A 19,048-nucleotide genomic window follows, 5' to 3' on the forward strand; every position below is an offset into this window, starting at 1 on the left:
GTAAATGGTTTGCCATAGCATAGGGCTAATTGGGTTTACAATTTAGATGGAGAGTGTGAGAGTGTATTTATGGAATGAAGGACATTTATGTTTACAATTTTAAGCTTTGTGGGGCTTTTTTCTCGTACAAATTTCCGAGTAACAAACAGACATATGATCCTAACGACTGAAGACGTTAGGCTTTTGAGGTTAGTTAAAATGTTAGTAGCTCCAGACGTCCATGCTAATCCACTACTGGCGTCAATGCAGTGTACGTGACGTTTTGAGCCAAGTGTTCTCAAATTAGGACTTGGCCCTGAGTAAATGCACAGGTAGATTCTGTAGATACGTCGATTGCAAAGGGGTGATTGTGATACCTTGGGAATTCAGCATTATTGCACAGCATGTATAGCATATTTGTTTTTACATTTTCTGCTAAATTGCTACAGTATTTTTCTGTTATGTTTGAATCAATTGCCTGCATTTCCATTGTTGCTTTTAGGTGTTTTTTTTGTTGTATGACGATGGGGGACAGTTTGTTTATATCTGTGTCTATCCCTGTCATATTTGCAAGAGGGAGACTTTTCACATTAGACAATTCATCTCACTTTCCTGTGAAACGGTGTGTAAAAGTAGAGGTCAATCTGTACGGATTATGCATCATTATTTGTGTTGAATTTGTCTGAAGCACACCTGTTCAATTTCTGTCGTTTCAATCTGATGTGGATTTAACAATGTCTGTTGAGGAAAAAGAAAGTTGAAGAAAAAGGGAACAATGTTTAAAAGCACAACATTTTCCATGACCAATGCTGCTCTCTGATAATTGTGATGATCATGGTGTGGTTACAGCTAATTATTATCTTTATTTGATTGTTCTGTTGGGAGTGAACATGTATGGTAGTTTTTATTGTATGGTACTGTACCAGATGTGTTAATAGGCCAATGTCCATGTGCAGACCCTGTGAGGGGTGCTATTACCAGGATACTGTACAACATGGTGTTTTCTGTCAGGATGCTCACAGACCACCAAGAGGAGGGTGGAGTTGGGCATCACATCCTCATAACTGAGTGATTCCTTATTTCAAGATCGTATCTAACCCAGAAAACTGGACAGGTTGATTTAACAGTATTTTGCTATCAGGTTTCTCAATTTCTTACTGACTATGATCCATGTGGTTTTGGAAGAGTCGTTTGAAATGTGTAAGATGTGTGTTTTCAGGAAACATATCCATTGGAATAACACCCTTTGGTGGAGTAATGCAGAGTGAGAGCATCATAATGATATAACTTCCTAATATTCTTTTTTATAATTTTTTTACATTCCCTATAGGCTTCTCCCATAGCGATGTATTTTGTGCTACATTGTATATTCACAAAATTATGGACCAATTTACTGTTGTTTTTAAATTAATATCTTAGTATTTTGTATTCAATCCATGTTTGCATGCTTAGTATTTTCTCACAATATTTGTACTTACTCTGCCGGCCAGTTTTGGTTGTTTGGTGATTTTTGTAATATATACTCTGAATTAGAAAAGGTTTGCACAAAGTTTTTTATGTCTAAATCAATTAAATGTTCTTGTTTTATAGATTAACCTATAATGTATTAATGTGGACATTTAACAATAAATGCTGTTTTCAGTGCATTAAAAGACTCAATTAATGAACTCCCTTCAAGAGATTTTTTTCTATTATTTTTTTTACTTTAAACCTAGGCCTAGATAGTCCCATGATCAGGGGAGTAAATGCTACTGAAAGGCCCAATTGTTGTTACTTTGATGTTCATTAAACGGTTCATGATTTCAGGTGAGTGGGGAAATAACACAGATGTGAGTGTCAAAATTGATTCTGCAAAGTAAAAGAGCTACTCATTGAGATCACATATTCAGTTCCTTACCTTTACCTGGAAACGTGATGTTATCAGTATATATAGATACAATAGAAATAGAAACAGCTTATTAAAATCTATGGAATGATTCTCCAGCGAGTGGCCTGGGTGGTGACAATCTCAGAGACTTACTGTAGGCTTACCTTTGCTCTCTTTTTTGATGAGGTATGCCTCTGTACAAGAAAACACATCCATACATTTGATTTTATTTAGATTGGATCGAAAATCCTCAATTTTGGACTCGCTCAAGACTTAAGTGAAATGCCCTCCCTCACACAGTTTCACAGTTAAACCATAAGGATCTCATATATTGCACTCGCAAATTGTTTGTTTATGAGAGAGAATTATGGAAAAAGCAGAGTCAGTTTGTTCATATTCGATCTGTTCATTTTTGGAGACATCAGAAGACAATAGTCAGTGAGATGATCTGTTGCAAACGTGAGAGCAAAGTTTAACAATAAAAGCATTATACACACACACACACACACATATATACACACACACACACACACACATATACACACACACACACACACACACGTCAGACGTCAGTGCGAGGACACAAGCGGGAATGAATCACGGCCTTCACTTTTGTCACCTCATTAAGATGAGCCACTATTTGCTCAGAAGGAATATTGTCTGGCATGGCGAAACAAAGTGGCAGTTTTAGATGGTTATCACAGCAGGGTTATTACAGCATTGAAGTGACACTTATCTTTATCTCAAGGACTGTTCCCTGACAGGAATGTGATAGCCCTGAGACTGGGAAGGACAGTGTGTGACAATGTCACACTCAGGGGAATGACCTCCCTGTCATCCACCTGACTCACTGAGCATGTGCAGATGGAGAGGTGTGAGCTGACACACACAAGACTGTCTCTGCGAGCACTCAACATAGGGCTGCGTATTCTTTCAGTCTCTCTTATTGGTTTTCTCTCATGCTATGTACCTCTGAGGTAGTCTATGTCTTAGTTTCTTATGTCCTGTCTTTCTCTACCTCTCACTTAGTTTCTTATGTCCTGACTTTCTCTACCTCTCACACTCTTTCTCTATATTACCTCCTTCTTTATGTCTTTCCTGATGCACGCCTCTTCATATGGCTGTAAGACATTTTTGACCTTCCGTCCTCACTAACATTGCAATTGGTTCACTAATTTAACCTAATTTTCTCATGAGAGGACGGATCTCCCATCCTACATACACTTAAATTAAATAACGTTGTTTTTCCTCACTCAAATTACAAATCTCATTACTGGTCCATTAGTAGATCCCACTGGAAAGTCTGTATTGTAGGTCATAATGGGGCAGAATTTCATCAATTCAACCAAATGGAAATAAAAAATACCCAAATAAGAAAGTTTGTATTGAGCAAAGTTTAACTTGTTGTAAGTCGCTTTGGATAAAAGCTAAATGTCAAAAATGTAAATGTAAATGTCTCCTATTTCCCTTTTGCTAGTCTTACAGTACATGTCATCACAACAATTCTGAATGGTTATGTTTATATTGCTAAAAGTGGCAAAAAAAGTCACATATCAAGTGGGATCAATGACAAAAAAGGCCTGGATCTTTACTATGAGGCACAGATGCTGCATTGCATGCTGCAATGGGATGATACACGATTACCTCAGTGCTAAGGTATTGAGTATTACAATACACGTGGAAACGATTGAGCACTTATGCAGCGTTTCATTTTCCATGGGTTGTTTTTACAGTGCATTCGAAAAGTATTCAGACCCCTTCACCTTTTCCACATTTTGTTGTGTTAACTCCATTTAAAATGGATTAAATTAAAAGAATTTGCCATCAATCCACACACAATACCCCAAAATGACAAAGCGAAAACACGTTTATTGTAATTTCAGTAAATTTATTCAAACTGAAATACAGAAATAGCTCATGTACATAAGTATTCAGACCCTGAGCTAAAATGCAAAAATGTCATCAACAAATCACTCAGTAAGTTGAATTGAGTCCATCTTAATGCAAGGATAATAGTTGATGTAATTTTGGAATTAATATCTTTGTTTTATAGGGTTTTATCTGATTTGCATCAGAGACCCTGCAAAGAGTGTCATAGCAAAGGGTCTGAATACTTATGTACATGAGGTATTTCTGTATTTAAACTTTAAGAAATGTACAGAAATTTCTAAAAACCTGTTTTCGCTTTGTCATTCTGGGGTATTGTGTGTGGATTGATGACAAATTATTTTATCTCTATAGCACAACAAAATGTGGACAAAGTGAAGGGGTCTGAATACTTTCCAAAGGCACTGTAAGTCTTTGGTCCACTGCTTCCCCGCCTCTCACAGAAATGTGTGCAAAAGAGATGGGCACCTATTGCACACAAGATCTGTTCGTCTGATCTATATTAGGGTTTAACATTATTATTCTCTCACCGGATGCACATGGCAATATCTCTATCACATTATTTTGTGCTAGATATATTATACTGGCTGGCATGGAAACAAGTAGTACACCCTCTCAAAGTTCACTTCTGAGAGACCCTATCAACCAAAATCCATGGACAGCAAAGCAATGTACAGGATGTACATGTACAGTACAGTGTTGTAAGGCTAGAGTGCATCCCCTGATGAGCAGTATGAATGAAAGACAATTATTTGCCAGAGAGACACTTAGCTCTCCGTCGGGAGGTGGTCCTCCTGACAATAGAGAGACAGGAAACCCAGAAATGCTTACTGAGCAACTTACTTACTCACACCCTCATTCCGAGATCTTAATTGAAGGGGAAAGTACACTACCTGTAGCAGACCGCCTCCTCGTCTCTCTGTGTAGTCAGTGAGCAAGAGCAATATCTCGGATATTTGCTTTTAGTTGTGTTGTACGATTTATTCAGTTGTTCACAACTTGCGATTCAAGTACATAGCGACCTGAACTGAACATGGAAGAAGCCGTCAATAGCACTATCGATCCGACCTGTTTACAAGAACCCCCGCTGGCTATCGATGTCATAAAGCGTGAGTGACTGATACAGTAGTATTGCTTTATCTAACCTCTTGCGGGTACAGTAGGCTTTCATTACCGTTCTTATTATTAAAGCTGGGAGATATTCTAGGGGGATATTTTACAACTCAATGCAATAATTTAGCACAAATAGGCAATAGACTAAATGTATAGTGTTTGAATGAGCAAATAATTCAGTGTTGTACAATGCTTCTTTACATTTAGTTTGATCTTGCCAAGCATTTCAAGGAGGATTTGATTACAGTTGAATAAGGTAACTGCCCAAAAAGCTGACAGTTGTTTGTGTTCATCATTGAATGCACAAGCAATGCAAGCAATTAGTCTTCAAACAGAGTTGCTAAACTGCTTTAGACTAGTGGCTTGTGAGGAACTGTATTTGTATATTTGTTAACAACTACACTGAATTGAGAAGAATACCAACAAAAAAATAAATCTTCCTTTCTTTTAGCATTGTGACTGCCAATACACCTGGTCCTAGCATAAATTAATTGTTCTTATGATGACTGATGGATAGACGATTCACTTACTTAGTCGCTTTGGATAAAGGCATCTGCTAAATGACATCAATGTAAATGTAAATGCACCACATGGAGAGGCATTCTCATTTCACTTCCATGTGCCCTCTTACCACCAGGCAAGCACAATAAACTGAGGATCTGAGACAAACCTCCCTCCCAATGGTATGCTGCTGTCTGTGATTCAGGCTGTTTAGAGGGACAGCACTGGCTGTGCTCCCAGTATGTTTGATTAAATCTCAGTACTTCCCTGTGAGTCTTAGGCTACAACCAAAAAAATAAATAAAAATAGCCTACTGGTATTACGACTGCCAATGGCCCCTGGTGTGAGCATTGATTACTTTGTCTTATGATGACTGTTGGATAGATGATTCACTTACTTAAACAAATTTATTGTTGTAAGTCGCTTTGGATAAAGGCGTCTGCTAAATGCCATAAATGCAAATGTAAATGTAAAAACAACCAATTGCAGTAAGTTGGTCTGGTTGACCAGTGTACCTAAGTCTAGCCGTGTATCTGATCAACCAGACCGACTTATCTGAGTCTGCCCTTCAAAACATCTCCACGTGGAAGCCATAGATAGGTGCAATTGGTTCCACCACAGAGAAATGTTTCCACCGATGTTTGATGGTCCATTTGATATCAAACACAAATTACTTGTTTTGCTCTTTCATCCTTTACATTCAGTGTGATTTATTATCTTTGCAGATGTCCTTGATCTTTGTACATACCAAACCAACCAAGCATACATTTAGACAGCTGGGCTCTCACTCAATCTCATTCGCACGCTCAAACTCAAAGAAGGGTCTGGAAGTTGTTGTCTCCAAGTGAAAATGACCATGGCACTTCCTAATGCTCAAGTTAGTTTCGCAGGAGCACATCTTGAATAGATAACCATAAATGGTCCAGTCTCTCTCTCTCTCCCTCCCTCTCCCTCCATCTCTCTCTCTCTCTCTCTCTCTCTCTCTCTCTCTCTCTCACTCTCTCTCTCTCTCTCTCTCCCTTTTCTGACTGTCCACTCTCTCTACTATAGAGCTGGACGTGTTTGGGGTTGTTCTGTACTCCATGCTGACCATCATGTCCTCCCTGTCCGTCCTGCTCTACCTGGAACAGTGTGTGTTTGTGTATAGAAAAATCCCCTCTCCTAAAAAGACAACTATCATGTGGGTCAATGGAGCTGCACCGGTAGGAACTGATCTCCATGTTTAAACTAACCTTCACTGGATAAGTACAAATGCGTTCACACAATAGCTGACAGTAAATACATATCTACACATATCGATCTTTTACTTGTTAAATGAGAGTCTTTTTTCCCCAATTGTAGTCATGTATGCTTTTCTGTCTTGTATGAATAGCATTAGGAGGATGATTAATGTGATGAATTAAGATAACGCTGTGTCTATGTGCCCTAGGTCATTGCCGCCATGTCTTGTTTTGGGATGTGGATCCCAAGGGCAGTCATGTTCACTGACATGACCTCTAACTGGTGAGTTGCATACTTTCCCTATGAAGACCTGACTATGGGCACTTTACTGTACCATAGAGATGCCAGAGCCCTTTCACCTGTAGCAATCAACTGACACAAACTGTGAGGAAGTCTTTTATGAATACACCCAACTGTCTAACCACAGTTTAACCACTATCTTAATCATTACACTGTCAGTGTCAGCGCGTGAGTTCAGAGATCAGTCCACATGTTGGGTGTGCAGAGAGAAGGATCATGTCAAACTTTGGCTCAAACTTTGTATCTACACAGTAGTTTCCATGTCCAGAGAGATGTAGACACAGGATGTCAACACTCGTAGTATACTGTAGTACAGAGGACCATTCTGTAGGGCATTATAATCAATCAATCAATCAATCAATCAATTGTATTTATCAAACTTTATTTGTATAACACATATTGTACAATACAATCGACTTCACACAAACATCTCATCTGTTAATACTCAACACAGTACACAGACTGGTTCTGAAGCCACCATACAGTTTATTTCCTGTTGAGGAATTTCCTGTTTTTTCCAGTCTTTGTCTTTGACCAGTGTGCCTGGTGTCTATGCTTGTCGTGTTCATGTACATGATACCCTCAGTAGTGAACCCTGACTCTCTCTTCAGTTACTTTGCAGTGGTGGTGTATAAGTTCTTGGTTCTGATGATAGAGGAGTGTGGGGGCAGTGAGGCCTTTCTGAAACGGTGTGAAAACAAGACGTTCAGGATCAATACAGGACCCTGTTGCTGTTGCTGCCTTTGCCTGCCACGTGTGCCTGTCACACGGTAACCAATACTACCAACACTGTTCCATACTTACTCTCAGGGGAGGCTGGTGGAGGTAGAAATTGGAGGTCGGGCTCATTGTAATGCATGGAATGGAATGAGGAATGTGTGTTTGGTACCATTCCTTATTCCATTCCAAGCATTACAGTGAACCCGTTTTCTGCCTCTACCAGCCTACCCTACTCTCTATGTACTGCTAGTGATGATGTAAAAACAGCAGTCTATAGATAGTCTATCTCTATCTATCTCTGATGTTATCTTCATTCTAGTTTCTTGTGTTCTACTGTTATATGCATCTATATGGTGACCTATGTGGAGGTTTAAAACCATAAACTAATGGTGTTCCTCTCTGCGCTATTTCATGCAGGCGAATGTTATTCTTGCTGAAGCTGGGATGTCTTCAATATGCTATCTTAAAGACAGTACTCTCAGTCCTGTCCATAATATTGTGGACCAATGGGAACTTTGATCTTTCTGATGTAAGTAACACTCCCCCTCCTGTGAAAAGCCTCTCGCCGTCTACAAACACCCCACACTACATTTGAAACATGACATGGAAGTCCACTATGCCCTTTGATTAAAATATTTCCGTACTTCTCTCATTATAAGCTGGAGATCACAGGCACAGCTATCTGGATAAACCCATTTATTGGTGTCCTCACCATCACTGCCCTTTGGCCTGTCGGCATCGTCTTCATGAACATCCACCACGTACTGCGGAGCCTCAAGATCATACCCAAGTATGCCATGTACCAGGTGAGTCCGCACATGCCCTCCTGCACCAATCAATAAATTGCCAACAAGCATATATTCTCACCGAACACTTTATTAGGAACACCTGTACACCTTCTCATGTTGGAGGTGGTGTAATGGAATGTTTTCTTGGCACATTGTGGGCCCGTTAATACCAGTCAATCATCGCTTGAATTCCACAGCCTATTTGAGTATTGTTGCTGACCATGTGCATCCCTTCATGGCCACAATTTACCCATCTTCTAATGGCTACTTCCAGCATGATAATGCACCATGTCATAAAGCAAAAGTTGTCTCAAACTGGTTTCATGAACATGACATTGAGTTCAGTGTTCTTCAGTTGCCTTCCCAGTAACCAGATCTGAATCCAATAGAACACCTTTGGGATGTGGTAGAACGGGAGATTCACAGCTTGAAAGTGCACCTGAAAAACCTGCAGGAATTGCGTGATGCAATCATGTCATCATGGACCAGAATCTCTCATTTCCAACATCTTGTGGAGGCTTGAGGCTGTTTTGAGAGCAAAGGGAGGCCCTACCTAGTATTAGTATAGTATAGTTCCTAAGAAAGTGCTCGGTGAGTGTATCATTTGCTGTCATTGGCCCTCAACCCTGTTTTTAGAAAATATCTTGTAGTGTCTGATTTCAACCTGGCACAGTGGCCACCATCACATCCTAATTCACTCTGTGTGTCCATAACACTGATGATACGCCTGGTTGTGTCCCTGTAGCTGGTGCTTGTGCTCAGCCAACTGCAGGCATCCATCATTAGTATCCTGGCCCTTGATGGAACCATTGCCTGCGCTCCTCCCTTCTCCTCTGTAGCCCGGGGGTCCAGTAAGTGTGCAACCAGAGCATCAAAGGGCATCACAAGTCCAAACTGGCCAAGCCAGAGCTGATATCATATATGGACGTAACTTAACTGTCCTCTAACTCTGTCTGATTTGTCTGTCTGCAGTGTTGAGTCAGCAGCTAATGATTGTTGAGTTGTTCATCGTCACTCTGGTGACCAGGGTGTTTTATCGTCGCACCTATGATGAGCTGCCCTCCGACCCACATGAGACTGATAATGACCAGAACGCCAAGATCACCACAGAGGGGGAGCACGCTGCCTGAAAGAGAAAGAGAAAGAGATAGAGAGAGAGAGAGAGAGAGAGAGAGAGAGGTGTGTGTGTGTGTGTGTGTGTGTGTGTGTGTGTGTGTGTGTGTGTGTGTGTGTGTGTGTGTGTGTGTGTGTGTGTGTGTGTGTGTGTGTGTAAGAGAGAGAGAGCGAGGGGGATAATGTATCAACTTTGAGAACCACACAACTGAAATAGTATTCAGTACTGTATGGCAAATATTCATTTGCACAATTATTGTATTTTTATATTCATTTTATCTTAATGGTGTCATATTATATGCTGTTAGTTATCAGTTCATCTTTTACGTAGTTGAACTTGTATTATCATATTATCTAAGTTGTATATTCTGAATATGCTGAAACGTTTACTTCAAAACAGGTGTGAGTTGCCTTGACTCTTCTTGTCAACATGACTTTGTGGGGTTGGTTTGAGTATACTGGGATGAGATGGATTGTAACATACAATAAATGTTGTTTGTGGATGTGGGGGGTATTATGTGTATTTTATATGTATATTAATATCAATAAATATAATGCACTACCTCTTTCATGTTTCGCTTTTGCTGATTTGATTGTTTGCATTGATCAAAGGATTACTATATTTTACTGCAACCCACTATGATAAATTGGGAGGAAATAACGTTGATTTTAACTTGCCGCTGAAATGGCGCGCGTTTTATTTCTTTATCACTCAATAAAGACATGACTTTCCCAGGTTAGAGGTAGAACATGACCTTTGATGTGTTGCGTGGACTGGAAGCCTCCAGTAGTTTGTTATCTCTTACTTATAACTTCTCAAGGAAATGACATCACTTGTCTAGAGCGATAGAACTTTGTTTGGTGCAATTGAAGGTAGTGGTGCACAGTGGTGTGTAACTGTATGGATGTGACTTGATTATACATGTTAAATTCTGAATAGTCTCTTCCCACATCCAACAAATATAGGATAGCCATGACCTTCTACAATAAGAAACAATGAATTTGATCACTTGAAGCTGTGTGTGTGTGTGTGTGTGTGTGTGTGTGTGTGTGTGTGTGTGTGTGTGTGTGTGTGTGTGTGTGTGTGTGTGTGTGTGTGAGAGAGAGAGAGAGAGGGAGAGAAATGCGTAGTTTGAAACCTCTTCTATGTCCTAGTTTGTCGCGCCCTCTAACGGTTTTGGAGTGCTTTAGCAAGTAAGGCGAACAGACACTTATCTTTATGCCATCTGTTTATCCTACCAAAGAACATCTCGGATTAATGAATTCACTTTCTAACGGGATTAGTTGGAAGAATATAGGCTATTTTTAATCAGTGGCGCAGTACAGCATTGTGTACTTTCACTTGCAGTCCAGTTTGTCTGTACAAGAACACAACTCTCGTCTAAAATCATAACAAGACATTCCCTCTGAATTTCTTTGAAATTACAGTCTTTGATATTTATGGAGGGCAGATAATCTCTGATCCATCTAGACAAACTGTCCAATGGCATACTTGTATCATTCCCACACATTGAAGAGAGAGGCTGTCAGCCAATACCGTTGCGCGTTCTGCTACAACGCTGTCTTGTCACGTGTGACAGATTAGAAGTTGTGCTGTACTTGCACGCAACAAAGTGTCATGGGTAACTACTGTCAAAGGAGAGGATGTCAACATGTAACTTGTATCAAGTGTTTGCATTCGTCGATGCAAGTAGATAGTAGTTTATTTGGACTCTGTGGAAATTGGTCTTATGCTTTGATTCTGTGGAAATTGTTATTATGTTGTTATGCTTATAACTGTATTCCCCAGGTCGTTGCTGCAAATGAGAATATGTTCTCAGTCAATTTACCTGGTAAAATAAGTGTTTCTTAAAAATATATTTCTATGTTTTGACAATCAGAAAGTCGGTTAACTACGTCAAGCAATCATGAGGTTGCTCAGTCTTCTGCTGAAAGATGTAACACCTAAAATAGAGTATTATTCGAGGTTTTCTCCCTCGCCGATGTCAATCAAGCAATTTCTGGACTTTGGTGAGTACTCTAATCTGCTGGTTTGACTACAGATGTTGTCATTAACGTAGAGATAACATGCATCAACTCAGTTTTCGTCCTCAATACAAATATATGATAATAGATGCAAAGTTTATATTGGCCTACTATTTTGCTATCACTGCTTTACTTGTATAAATGCAAGTGCAAACTTGTAAATAATCTGCCACTCCCCTTCTATACCCCATGGAGTTAATCTGACATTGGTATTCAGTGTAACAGAGACAGTGACACAGTATTTGTTTCAACTGTCTGTCATTGTGTTGCCATTGTTGTTGTTTTGTTGGTGTTAATTGGCAAAGTCTTTCAGTGAGCCAATCGCTCTGTGAGGGTGTCTTGAGTTGAGTGGAAAAGCTGTGCCTGAACTATTTAAAGGTCAACAGAAAGCTATATCCCTCACTGAGTACTTTTGGCTCACAGCTGTACAACAGTGTTCATAACTGCAGCACATTATAAATAGCTCATGGTAGCTCTCACTCTCAACATGAACTTATGGTGTGTTGTCCCATTGATGTTGACTCATTTTCAGAAACCTCGGGGAATGGGGGGGGTTGGGGGGGGGGGGTAACCGTGAATGAGATAGACAACAACACAATGGACACAGTACTTTCTCAGGTGATATTGAAACCTGTCGCCAGTTTAGCAACTCCTTGCCTTTCCACAGGTAGGGAGAATGCATGTGAGAAAACCTCCTTCATGTTCCTGCGCAAGGAGTTGGCTGTACGTCTGGCCAACACAATGAGAGAAGTGAACCTGTTACCTGCCAACCTAATCAGCCAGCCATCTGTCAAACTGGTGCAGACCTGGTGAGGGCTGAGCCATGCTGCTCAGATTCAGGGGTGACTGTGAACTCTGCAGAAAGGAGTATTGTGAGGATTGTGCATTGTGTGCTCAGTATAGTGCACTCAGTGGTGATTTGGATTTGTGAATTGATTGGTGTACTGGGGCTCCTGTCTTTCAGGTACATACAGAGCTTTGAGGAACTGCTGGACTATGAGAACAGGAGTCCAGAGGATAGCCGCACCCTGAACGAGTGAGTTGACACACTCTTATGAGTCATTTTAAGTGTTGTAATTTGCTCTGCCGTCACTGCCAACATTCATGCCCTTTTGGCTCTGGTGGTGTATGGACAAACAGGTGCCATGTCTTTTCACTCTCACTCAGGCTACTCAGTTGAATCCTTGTGCCATGTTTTTTTCTACATCAGCTTCCTGGACGTCCTTGTCAGAGTCCGGAACAGGCACAATGATGTGGTGCCCACCATCGCCCAGGGTGTCATTGAGTACAAGCAGAAGTTTGGCTTCGACCCCTTCATTAGCAGCAATGTGCAGTACTTCCTGGATCGGTTTTACACCAACAGGATATCTTTCCGCATGCTCAGCAACCAGCACAGTGGGTGAAATCATCAGCTAGTGGTGACCAGTGGAGGCTAGTGGAGGTAGAAATCGGAGGATGGGCTCAATGAGGAATGGAATGGAATGAGGAATGGATCATTCCATTTCATGCATTACAATGAGCCCGTCCTCCGATTTCTACCTCCACCGGCTTCGTCTGCTGGTGGCATATACAGTGCCTGCCCTGCGTAAGTAATGGGACAGTGAAGCATTTTTTCTTCTTTTGGCTCTACACTCCCAAAGTTTGGATTTTAAATCAAACAATTACTATGAGGTTAAAGTAGAGATTCTCAGCTTTTATTTGATGGTATTTGTGTATAGAAATCACACTTTTATGCATAGTCAAATGCAAAGCCTCGAATCAATACTAGACAGAGCTCTGTTATGCCGGCACAAATGATGTGACGGAACACACCTGACTTACCAGAAACACCTGTCAAGCCGATTGTCCCATTACTTTTTGGTACTCTAAAATAGGGGGACTATGCATAAAAAGTGCTTCACTGTCCCATTACTTACACAGGGCACTGTATGTACTGTATATGTATACATGCATAGTTCTAATTACAAGGGGGCTCAGGGAGGCTGAGCCCCCCCGTAACAAATCAGCCCCCCCTCTAAGAGGCAATGTATCATTCAAACCCTGTATGTATATGTATGTATGTATGTATGTCTACATACACTCACCAAATACTTTATTAGGAACACCTGTACACCTTCTCATAGTGGAGGTGGTGTAATGGTGTGGGGAATGTTTTCTTGGCACACTTTGGGCCCGTTAATACCAATCAATCATCCCTTGAATGCCACAGCATATTTGAGTGTTGTTACTGACCATGTGCATCCCTTCATGGCCACAATTTACCCATCTTCTAATGGCTACTTCCACATTGATAATGCTCCATGTCACAAAGCAAACGTCATCTCAAACTGGTTTCATGAACATGACAATGAGTTCAGTGTTCTTAAGTGGCCTTCCTAGTCACCGGATCTGAATCCAATAGAACACCTTCGGAATGTGGTAGAACGGGAGATTCACAACTTGAAAGTACACCTGAAAAATCTGCAGGAGTTGCGTGATGCAATCATGTCATCTTGTGGAATCAATGCCACGAAGAATTGAGGCTGTTTTGAGAGCAAAGGGAGACCCTACCCAGTATTAGTATAGTGTTCCTAATAAAGTACTCAGTGTACTGTATGTATGTGTGCATATGTATTGTATGTATGTATGTATGTATGTATGTATGTATGTATGTATGTCTACATATGTACTGTATGTATGCATGTATGTATGTATGTATGTATGTCTACATATGTACTGTATGTATGTATGTGTGCATAGTGCATGCCTTGTACATCATACAAAGGTGTTTATCAAATGATACTTCCTGTTTCAGCTCTCCTTTTTGGTGATGACTCGAGCCATTCCCACCCAAAGCATATTGGGAGTATTGACCCTACCTGTAATGTTTCTGAGGTGGTCAAAGGTGAGCGTTGTTCCCCTGATCCTGACCCTGACCCTGGTCCTTTTTTTTTTTTTTAAATGGTACATTTGAGTCAGTTAAGCATCTCAGACACACCAACCTAATACACCGTTGTTCACCCGTGTTCTGCTGCCTTTTGCAGATGCCTATGAGACGGCTAAGATGCTCTGTGAGCAGTACTACATGGCCTCACCGGAGCTGAAGATTGACGAGTTCAATTGTGAGTTTGCAGGTGTGACTCATAAGAAGTGTTGTAGCACTGTCTATGAGTTATAGGATTGATTACTTTGTCTTATGATGACTGTTGGATAGATGATTCACTTACTTAAACAAATGTATTGTTGTAAGTCGCTTTGAATAAAGGCGTCTGCTAAATGCCATAAATGTAAAATGTAAATATGTGCGTATGTTGTAATACACTATCACTACAATAGCTACCCTTGCACTTGCATAGGCTGTTCTAAGGAGCCAGCAATGAGCTGCTGTGAATGCTTCTGTCATGTCTTATAATGGGTTACACTGGGTGTAATAGGCGCTATGAATGCCTTATTCACAGGCAGTTCAAAAAGTGTTCGTGAATTGTGGAGAGACTATTTTGATGTGCTTCTCTGAGGCTTAGCACTGGCAGCTGTGGAGTTATCAAGTCGTGTAATATCCTCCTAGCGGCAGAGAAAACCTTTCACCTTCCTTTGTCTTCTTCAGGTCACTGCGGTTTAACCTGTGTTATATTTGTTTCTCTCGCTCTGTTGAAAGGGATTTATTCTGAACATGTGTTATAGGATACAATACCATATCATATGACACGGTATGATACGATAGATAAGATATCTGATAGATTTTAGATAAGATTAGATTAAACTTTATTGTCATTGTGCAGAGTACAAGTACAGAGACAACGAAATGCAGTTAGCGTCTAACCAGAAGTGCAAAAAAGTGCAGTGTGAACAATATATACAGGTAGTGCAGTATATGAGCAGTATAAGTAGTGCAGTATAAGTATAAGTAGTGCAGTGTAGCAGTATATGTATTAGCAGTAACATTATAAGCAGAATAAATAGAATGCAGTATGAACAGTATAAGCAGCATATGAGCTGTATAGGCAGTGCAGTATAAGCAGTATATATGTATTAACAGTAACATTAAAGCAAAGTAAATAAACAGAATAAATATGGAATGCAGTATGAACAGTATAAACAGATAAGTACAGTATGTACAGATGTGCAGTGTATTAACAGTAGCATTAAGCTAAAATAAGGTTATGTGCATTATGAACAGTATAGACAGATATGTACAGAAGAGCAGTAGTATGTAGTATAAGAGCAGTGTGTACAAGTGAGGATGCAGTATGTACAGGAGGCAGATAATATATCTAAGATATAAGATATCTGTTAGTTTTGTTTGTCTGGTGCTTAGATTGTAAATACTGTACACTAGGCACCAGCTCTTGGCACATGTGGCATTTTAAGGTTAATTTTTATGCTTGGCTCAGCAATGTCGATCAACAAAGCATAAATTAACCTTTAGTGTGCTTAAATGGTAAAGTCATCTGGATATCAAGCCTCCTCCATGGAAAATTGGCCTCATCTAAACATTTCAATAGTCATAGTTCATTTCATATTTCCTCTCATGGTCTGCTAGTGTCAAAAGGTGTCCAGGGGAGACGAGGCAGAAACAATGAATTGAGTCAACAATGAACACTGCATGACAAAATATCATGATTGATATTGAGGAATATGAGGAGTCCATGTCCCATAGCATACAGTATGTCCATTTGTACATATTGTACATGTTACTTTCTTCCTCAGCCAAGGCTCCTTCCAAGCCCATCCAGGTGGTCTATGTGCCATCTCACCTGTTCCATATGCTGTTTGAACTCTTTAAGGTGAGTGAAATGTGCTGAATCTCTCCCTATTACAATGTGGATCATTCATTTCATCTAAACAGAATGGCAATATTCAGTGAAGCTTTTTCAAATGAAAACCTAAAAATAGCACAGTATGCTTTAAATTGATTGATCACAATTAGTGGTGTATTGTAGTCTATTTGCTGCCTGAAGACCTCATTGACTGTATCATTGACTGTATCATTGATTGTATCATGTGTCCTGTACTTGTATTCATCCGTGCGTCTTGTGTTAATGTGTAGAACTCAATGCGGGCCACGGTAGAGCTCCATGAGAACAACCCTGCTGGATTCCCCCCAGTGAAGGCAATGGTGACCCTGGGGAAGGAGGACCTCTCTATTAAGGTCTGTCATGCAAGGCGCAGACAAACTGTATAGACCCTGGCCTCTCTGGGTGACCGTATGACAGGGGACGCTGGTGGAGGCAGAAATCGAAGGACGGTCATGCATGGAATGGAATTATAATGATTTCTATCTCCACCAGCCTCCCCTGTCGTATGATCTATATAATTATCTCCTAGGCTGGTCAAGCAGACTGACTTTATGGTCTCTTCACTTCACTTGAAACAGAATGTGAGCTTGTGAGATGAGGCTGGTTAATGATCTCCTAATAGGCCAATGATCTCCTTCTCCAACAGATCAGTGATAAAGGAGGCGGTGTGCCCCTGAGGAAGATTGATAGACTGTTTAACTACATGTACTCCACCGCACCCACTCCCAGCCTGGACCCCGGAGCTCAGGCTGCTCCCCTGGTAACCACTGGCAACACAACCCAATGTGTGCATGCTGCGTGTGTAAGAGAGGAGCTTGAACTCCATAGTTTTTCTGCTTGTCTCTCTGTGTGTGGGTGTGTGGGTGTGTGGGTGTGTGGGTGAGGGTGATGGTGATGGTGGTGGTGGTGGTGGTGGTGGTGGTGGTGGTGGTGGTGGTGGTGGTGGTGGTGGTTGAGGTTGCTGGTTTTGGTGGTGGTGGTTGAGGTTGCTGTTGGTGGTGGTGGTGGTGGTTGAGGTTGCTGGTGGTGGTGGTTGCTGGTGGTGGTGGTTGCTGGTGGTGGTGGTTGAGGTTGCTGGGGGTGGTGGTGGTGGTGGTGGTGGTGGTGGTGGTGGTGGTTGAGATTGCTAGTGGTGGTGGTGATTGAGGTTGCTGGTGGTGGTGGTGGTGGTGGTGGTGGTGGTGGTTGCTGGTGGTGGTGGTGGTTGCTGGTGGTGGTGGTGGTTGCTGGTGGTGGTGGTGGTTGCTGGTGGTGGTGGTGGTGGTTGAGGTTGCTGGTGGTGGTGGTGGTGGTTGCTGGTGGTGGTGGTGGTTGCTGGTGGTGGTGGTGGTTGCTGGTGGTGGTGGTGGTTGCTGGTGGTTGTGGTGGTGGTGGTGGTTGCTGGTGGTGGTGGTGGTTGCTGGTGGTGGTGGTGTTGGTTGAGGTTGCTGGTGGTGATGGTGATGGTGTGAGTATGGCTGTAAATCTCACCATGTGTGTGTAGATGTAGATGTAGAAAGACCCACTCTTTCCTTTGTCCTCAGGCTGGCTTTGGGTATGGTCTTCCCATCTCGAGACTTTATGCAAGGTACTTCCAAGGGGACCTGAACCTCTACTCCATGGATGGGGTGGGGACTGATGCTGTCATCTACTTAAAGGTACACGACGGACGATCGACGGTGTCTTTCTATTGCTACTCGAGTAACCTATGAGAAAACCTTTCTACATGGCAATACAATATAGATGTCAGTCATCATCATGTGGCTGTCATTCCATGAGGTAATTATCTATCTCTGATCTCCAGGCTCTATCCAGCGAGTCATTTGAGCGTCTACCTGTGTTCAACAAGTCAGCATGGAGGCACTACCAGACGGGGCCCGAGGCAGATGACTGGAGCAACCCAAGTAGTGACCCACGTGATGCGTCCAAGTACAAGGCCAATAAATAACTCCGGGCCTACCTCAGGCAGCGCTGCTTGCCATAGGTCCAATTACATGGCCATCAGATTACATTGCCCCGTCCACTTCTGCACTGAAGCACATTGAGATACAATACCAGTGGACAACTGCATCAGGCATTCAAGGCCAAAACACAGTCACAAGATCATAGTTTTCCAGAAACTGTCGATGAATTCTGTGCTAATATCCTAAAACTGGAAAAATAGTTTAGCATTTCTTCACAGTGTGCAGTGGATTTCAAAAGACACATTCATAATTCTCCCACTGAACGCTCAGAGAAAGGGATCAGGTGTGTGTTTGTGAAATGAAAGGACATCTGTTATAGTGTTACACAGGATGCAAGCAGGTCAGCATGTGAATGCTTGATAATGCTTAAGTACTGTACGTTTTTAAAATATTCTGATCATTTTGAATAGTTGATGAATGCATGGCCACCAGTATCAAACGTAGGAAGTGCTGATGCTGTCGTTAATCAAAAATATGTCTGTGTAACTTTATCAAAACGATTTTGAGACATCTACAGGTATATTTTACAGTATATCCCACTCAAGAAATAAGATTACTCTGAAGTTGTTTGTATAAAAGATTATACAAGTTAGAGATGTTTCTTTTTCAAGATTTATTGCATGACAAAAATAATCTCAGAAAGGACTCTCATATTTTTGAATTGAGACAGTTGATTTAACATCTTTTGAAGTCTTTTTTTACTGCAGACAACTGAACACACAAAGTATTTTGCTATGAAATATTTGTAAAAAATAAAAAAATAAAGCCTGGATGATGGTGTTACTGTATTTTCTGTATTTATTTGTGTTGCATAGA

The 19,048-nt window shown here is 41.2% G+C and overlaps 2 protein-coding genes across 5 annotated transcripts; both read left to right on the forward strand.

The window, feature by feature from the left end:
• Nucleotides 1-4,766: 4,766 nt before the first annotated feature.
• LOC310820857 (organic solute transporter subunit alpha-like) lies at nucleotides 4,767-9,993 on the forward strand (the record flags this gene model as incomplete). Its single annotated transcript, XM_083692680.1, has 8 exons — nucleotides 4,767-4,842; nucleotides 6,398-6,549; nucleotides 6,777-6,850; nucleotides 7,480-7,638; nucleotides 8,006-8,117; nucleotides 8,248-8,394; nucleotides 9,122-9,227; nucleotides 9,349-9,993. 8 exons carry the CDS (start codon nucleotides 4,767-4,769, stop codon nucleotides 9,504-9,506), a joined length of 984 nt encoding a protein of 327 aa, XP_083548806.1. The 3' UTR covers nucleotides 9,507-9,993.
• A 1,148-nt stretch (nucleotides 9,994-11,141) lies between these two features.
• Nucleotides 11,142-18,994, forward strand: LOC310820816 (pyruvate dehydrogenase (acetyl-transferring) kinase isozyme 3, mitochondrial-like). 4 transcript variants are annotated; one of them, XM_083692618.1, is made up of 11 exons: nucleotides 11,142-11,499; nucleotides 12,182-12,323; nucleotides 12,479-12,550; nucleotides 12,725-12,909; nucleotides 14,309-14,398; nucleotides 14,538-14,615; nucleotides 16,201-16,277; nucleotides 16,541-16,642; nucleotides 16,912-17,091; nucleotides 17,813-17,926; nucleotides 18,073-18,994. In XM_083692618.1, the coding sequence occupies exons 1-11, from the start codon at nucleotides 11,397-11,399 to the stop codon at nucleotides 18,214-18,216; spliced, it is 1,287 nt and encodes a 428-aa protein (XP_083548744.1). In that variant the 5' UTR covers nucleotides 11,142-11,396; the 3' UTR covers nucleotides 18,217-18,994. The 4 variants fall into 4 exon arrangements, with proteins under 4 accessions (XP_083548744.1, XP_083548746.1, XP_083548745.1 ...); XM_083692620.1 differs by having other exon boundaries at nucleotides 16,912-17,049; XM_083692619.1 differs by having other exon boundaries at nucleotides 16,936-17,091.
• Nucleotides 18,995-19,048: the final 54 nt, after the last annotated feature.

This window comes from Argentina silus, assembly GCF_951799395.1.
Source record: "Argentina silus genome assembly, chromosome: 2".
Lineage (NCBI taxonomy): Eukaryota > Metazoa > Chordata > Actinopteri > Argentiniformes > Argentinidae > Argentina > Argentina silus.

What these genes read in the sequence shown, in the direction of transcription:
- LOC310820816 (XM_083692618.1), top strand. Translation starts at nt 11,397, where the DNA reads ATGAGGTTGCTCAGTCTTCTGCTGAAAGATGTAACACCTAAAATAGAG. An exon ending in TGCTGTTTGAACTCTTTAAG is followed by an intron (nt 16,278 to 16,540) that starts GTGAGTGAAATG and finishes GTTAATGTGTAG; the next exon opens with AACTCAATGCGGGCCACGGT. An exon ending in AGGAGGACCTCTCTATTAAG is followed by an intron (nt 16,643 to 16,911) that starts GTCTGTCATGCA and finishes ATCTCCTAATAG; the next exon opens with GCCAATGATCTCCTTCTCCA.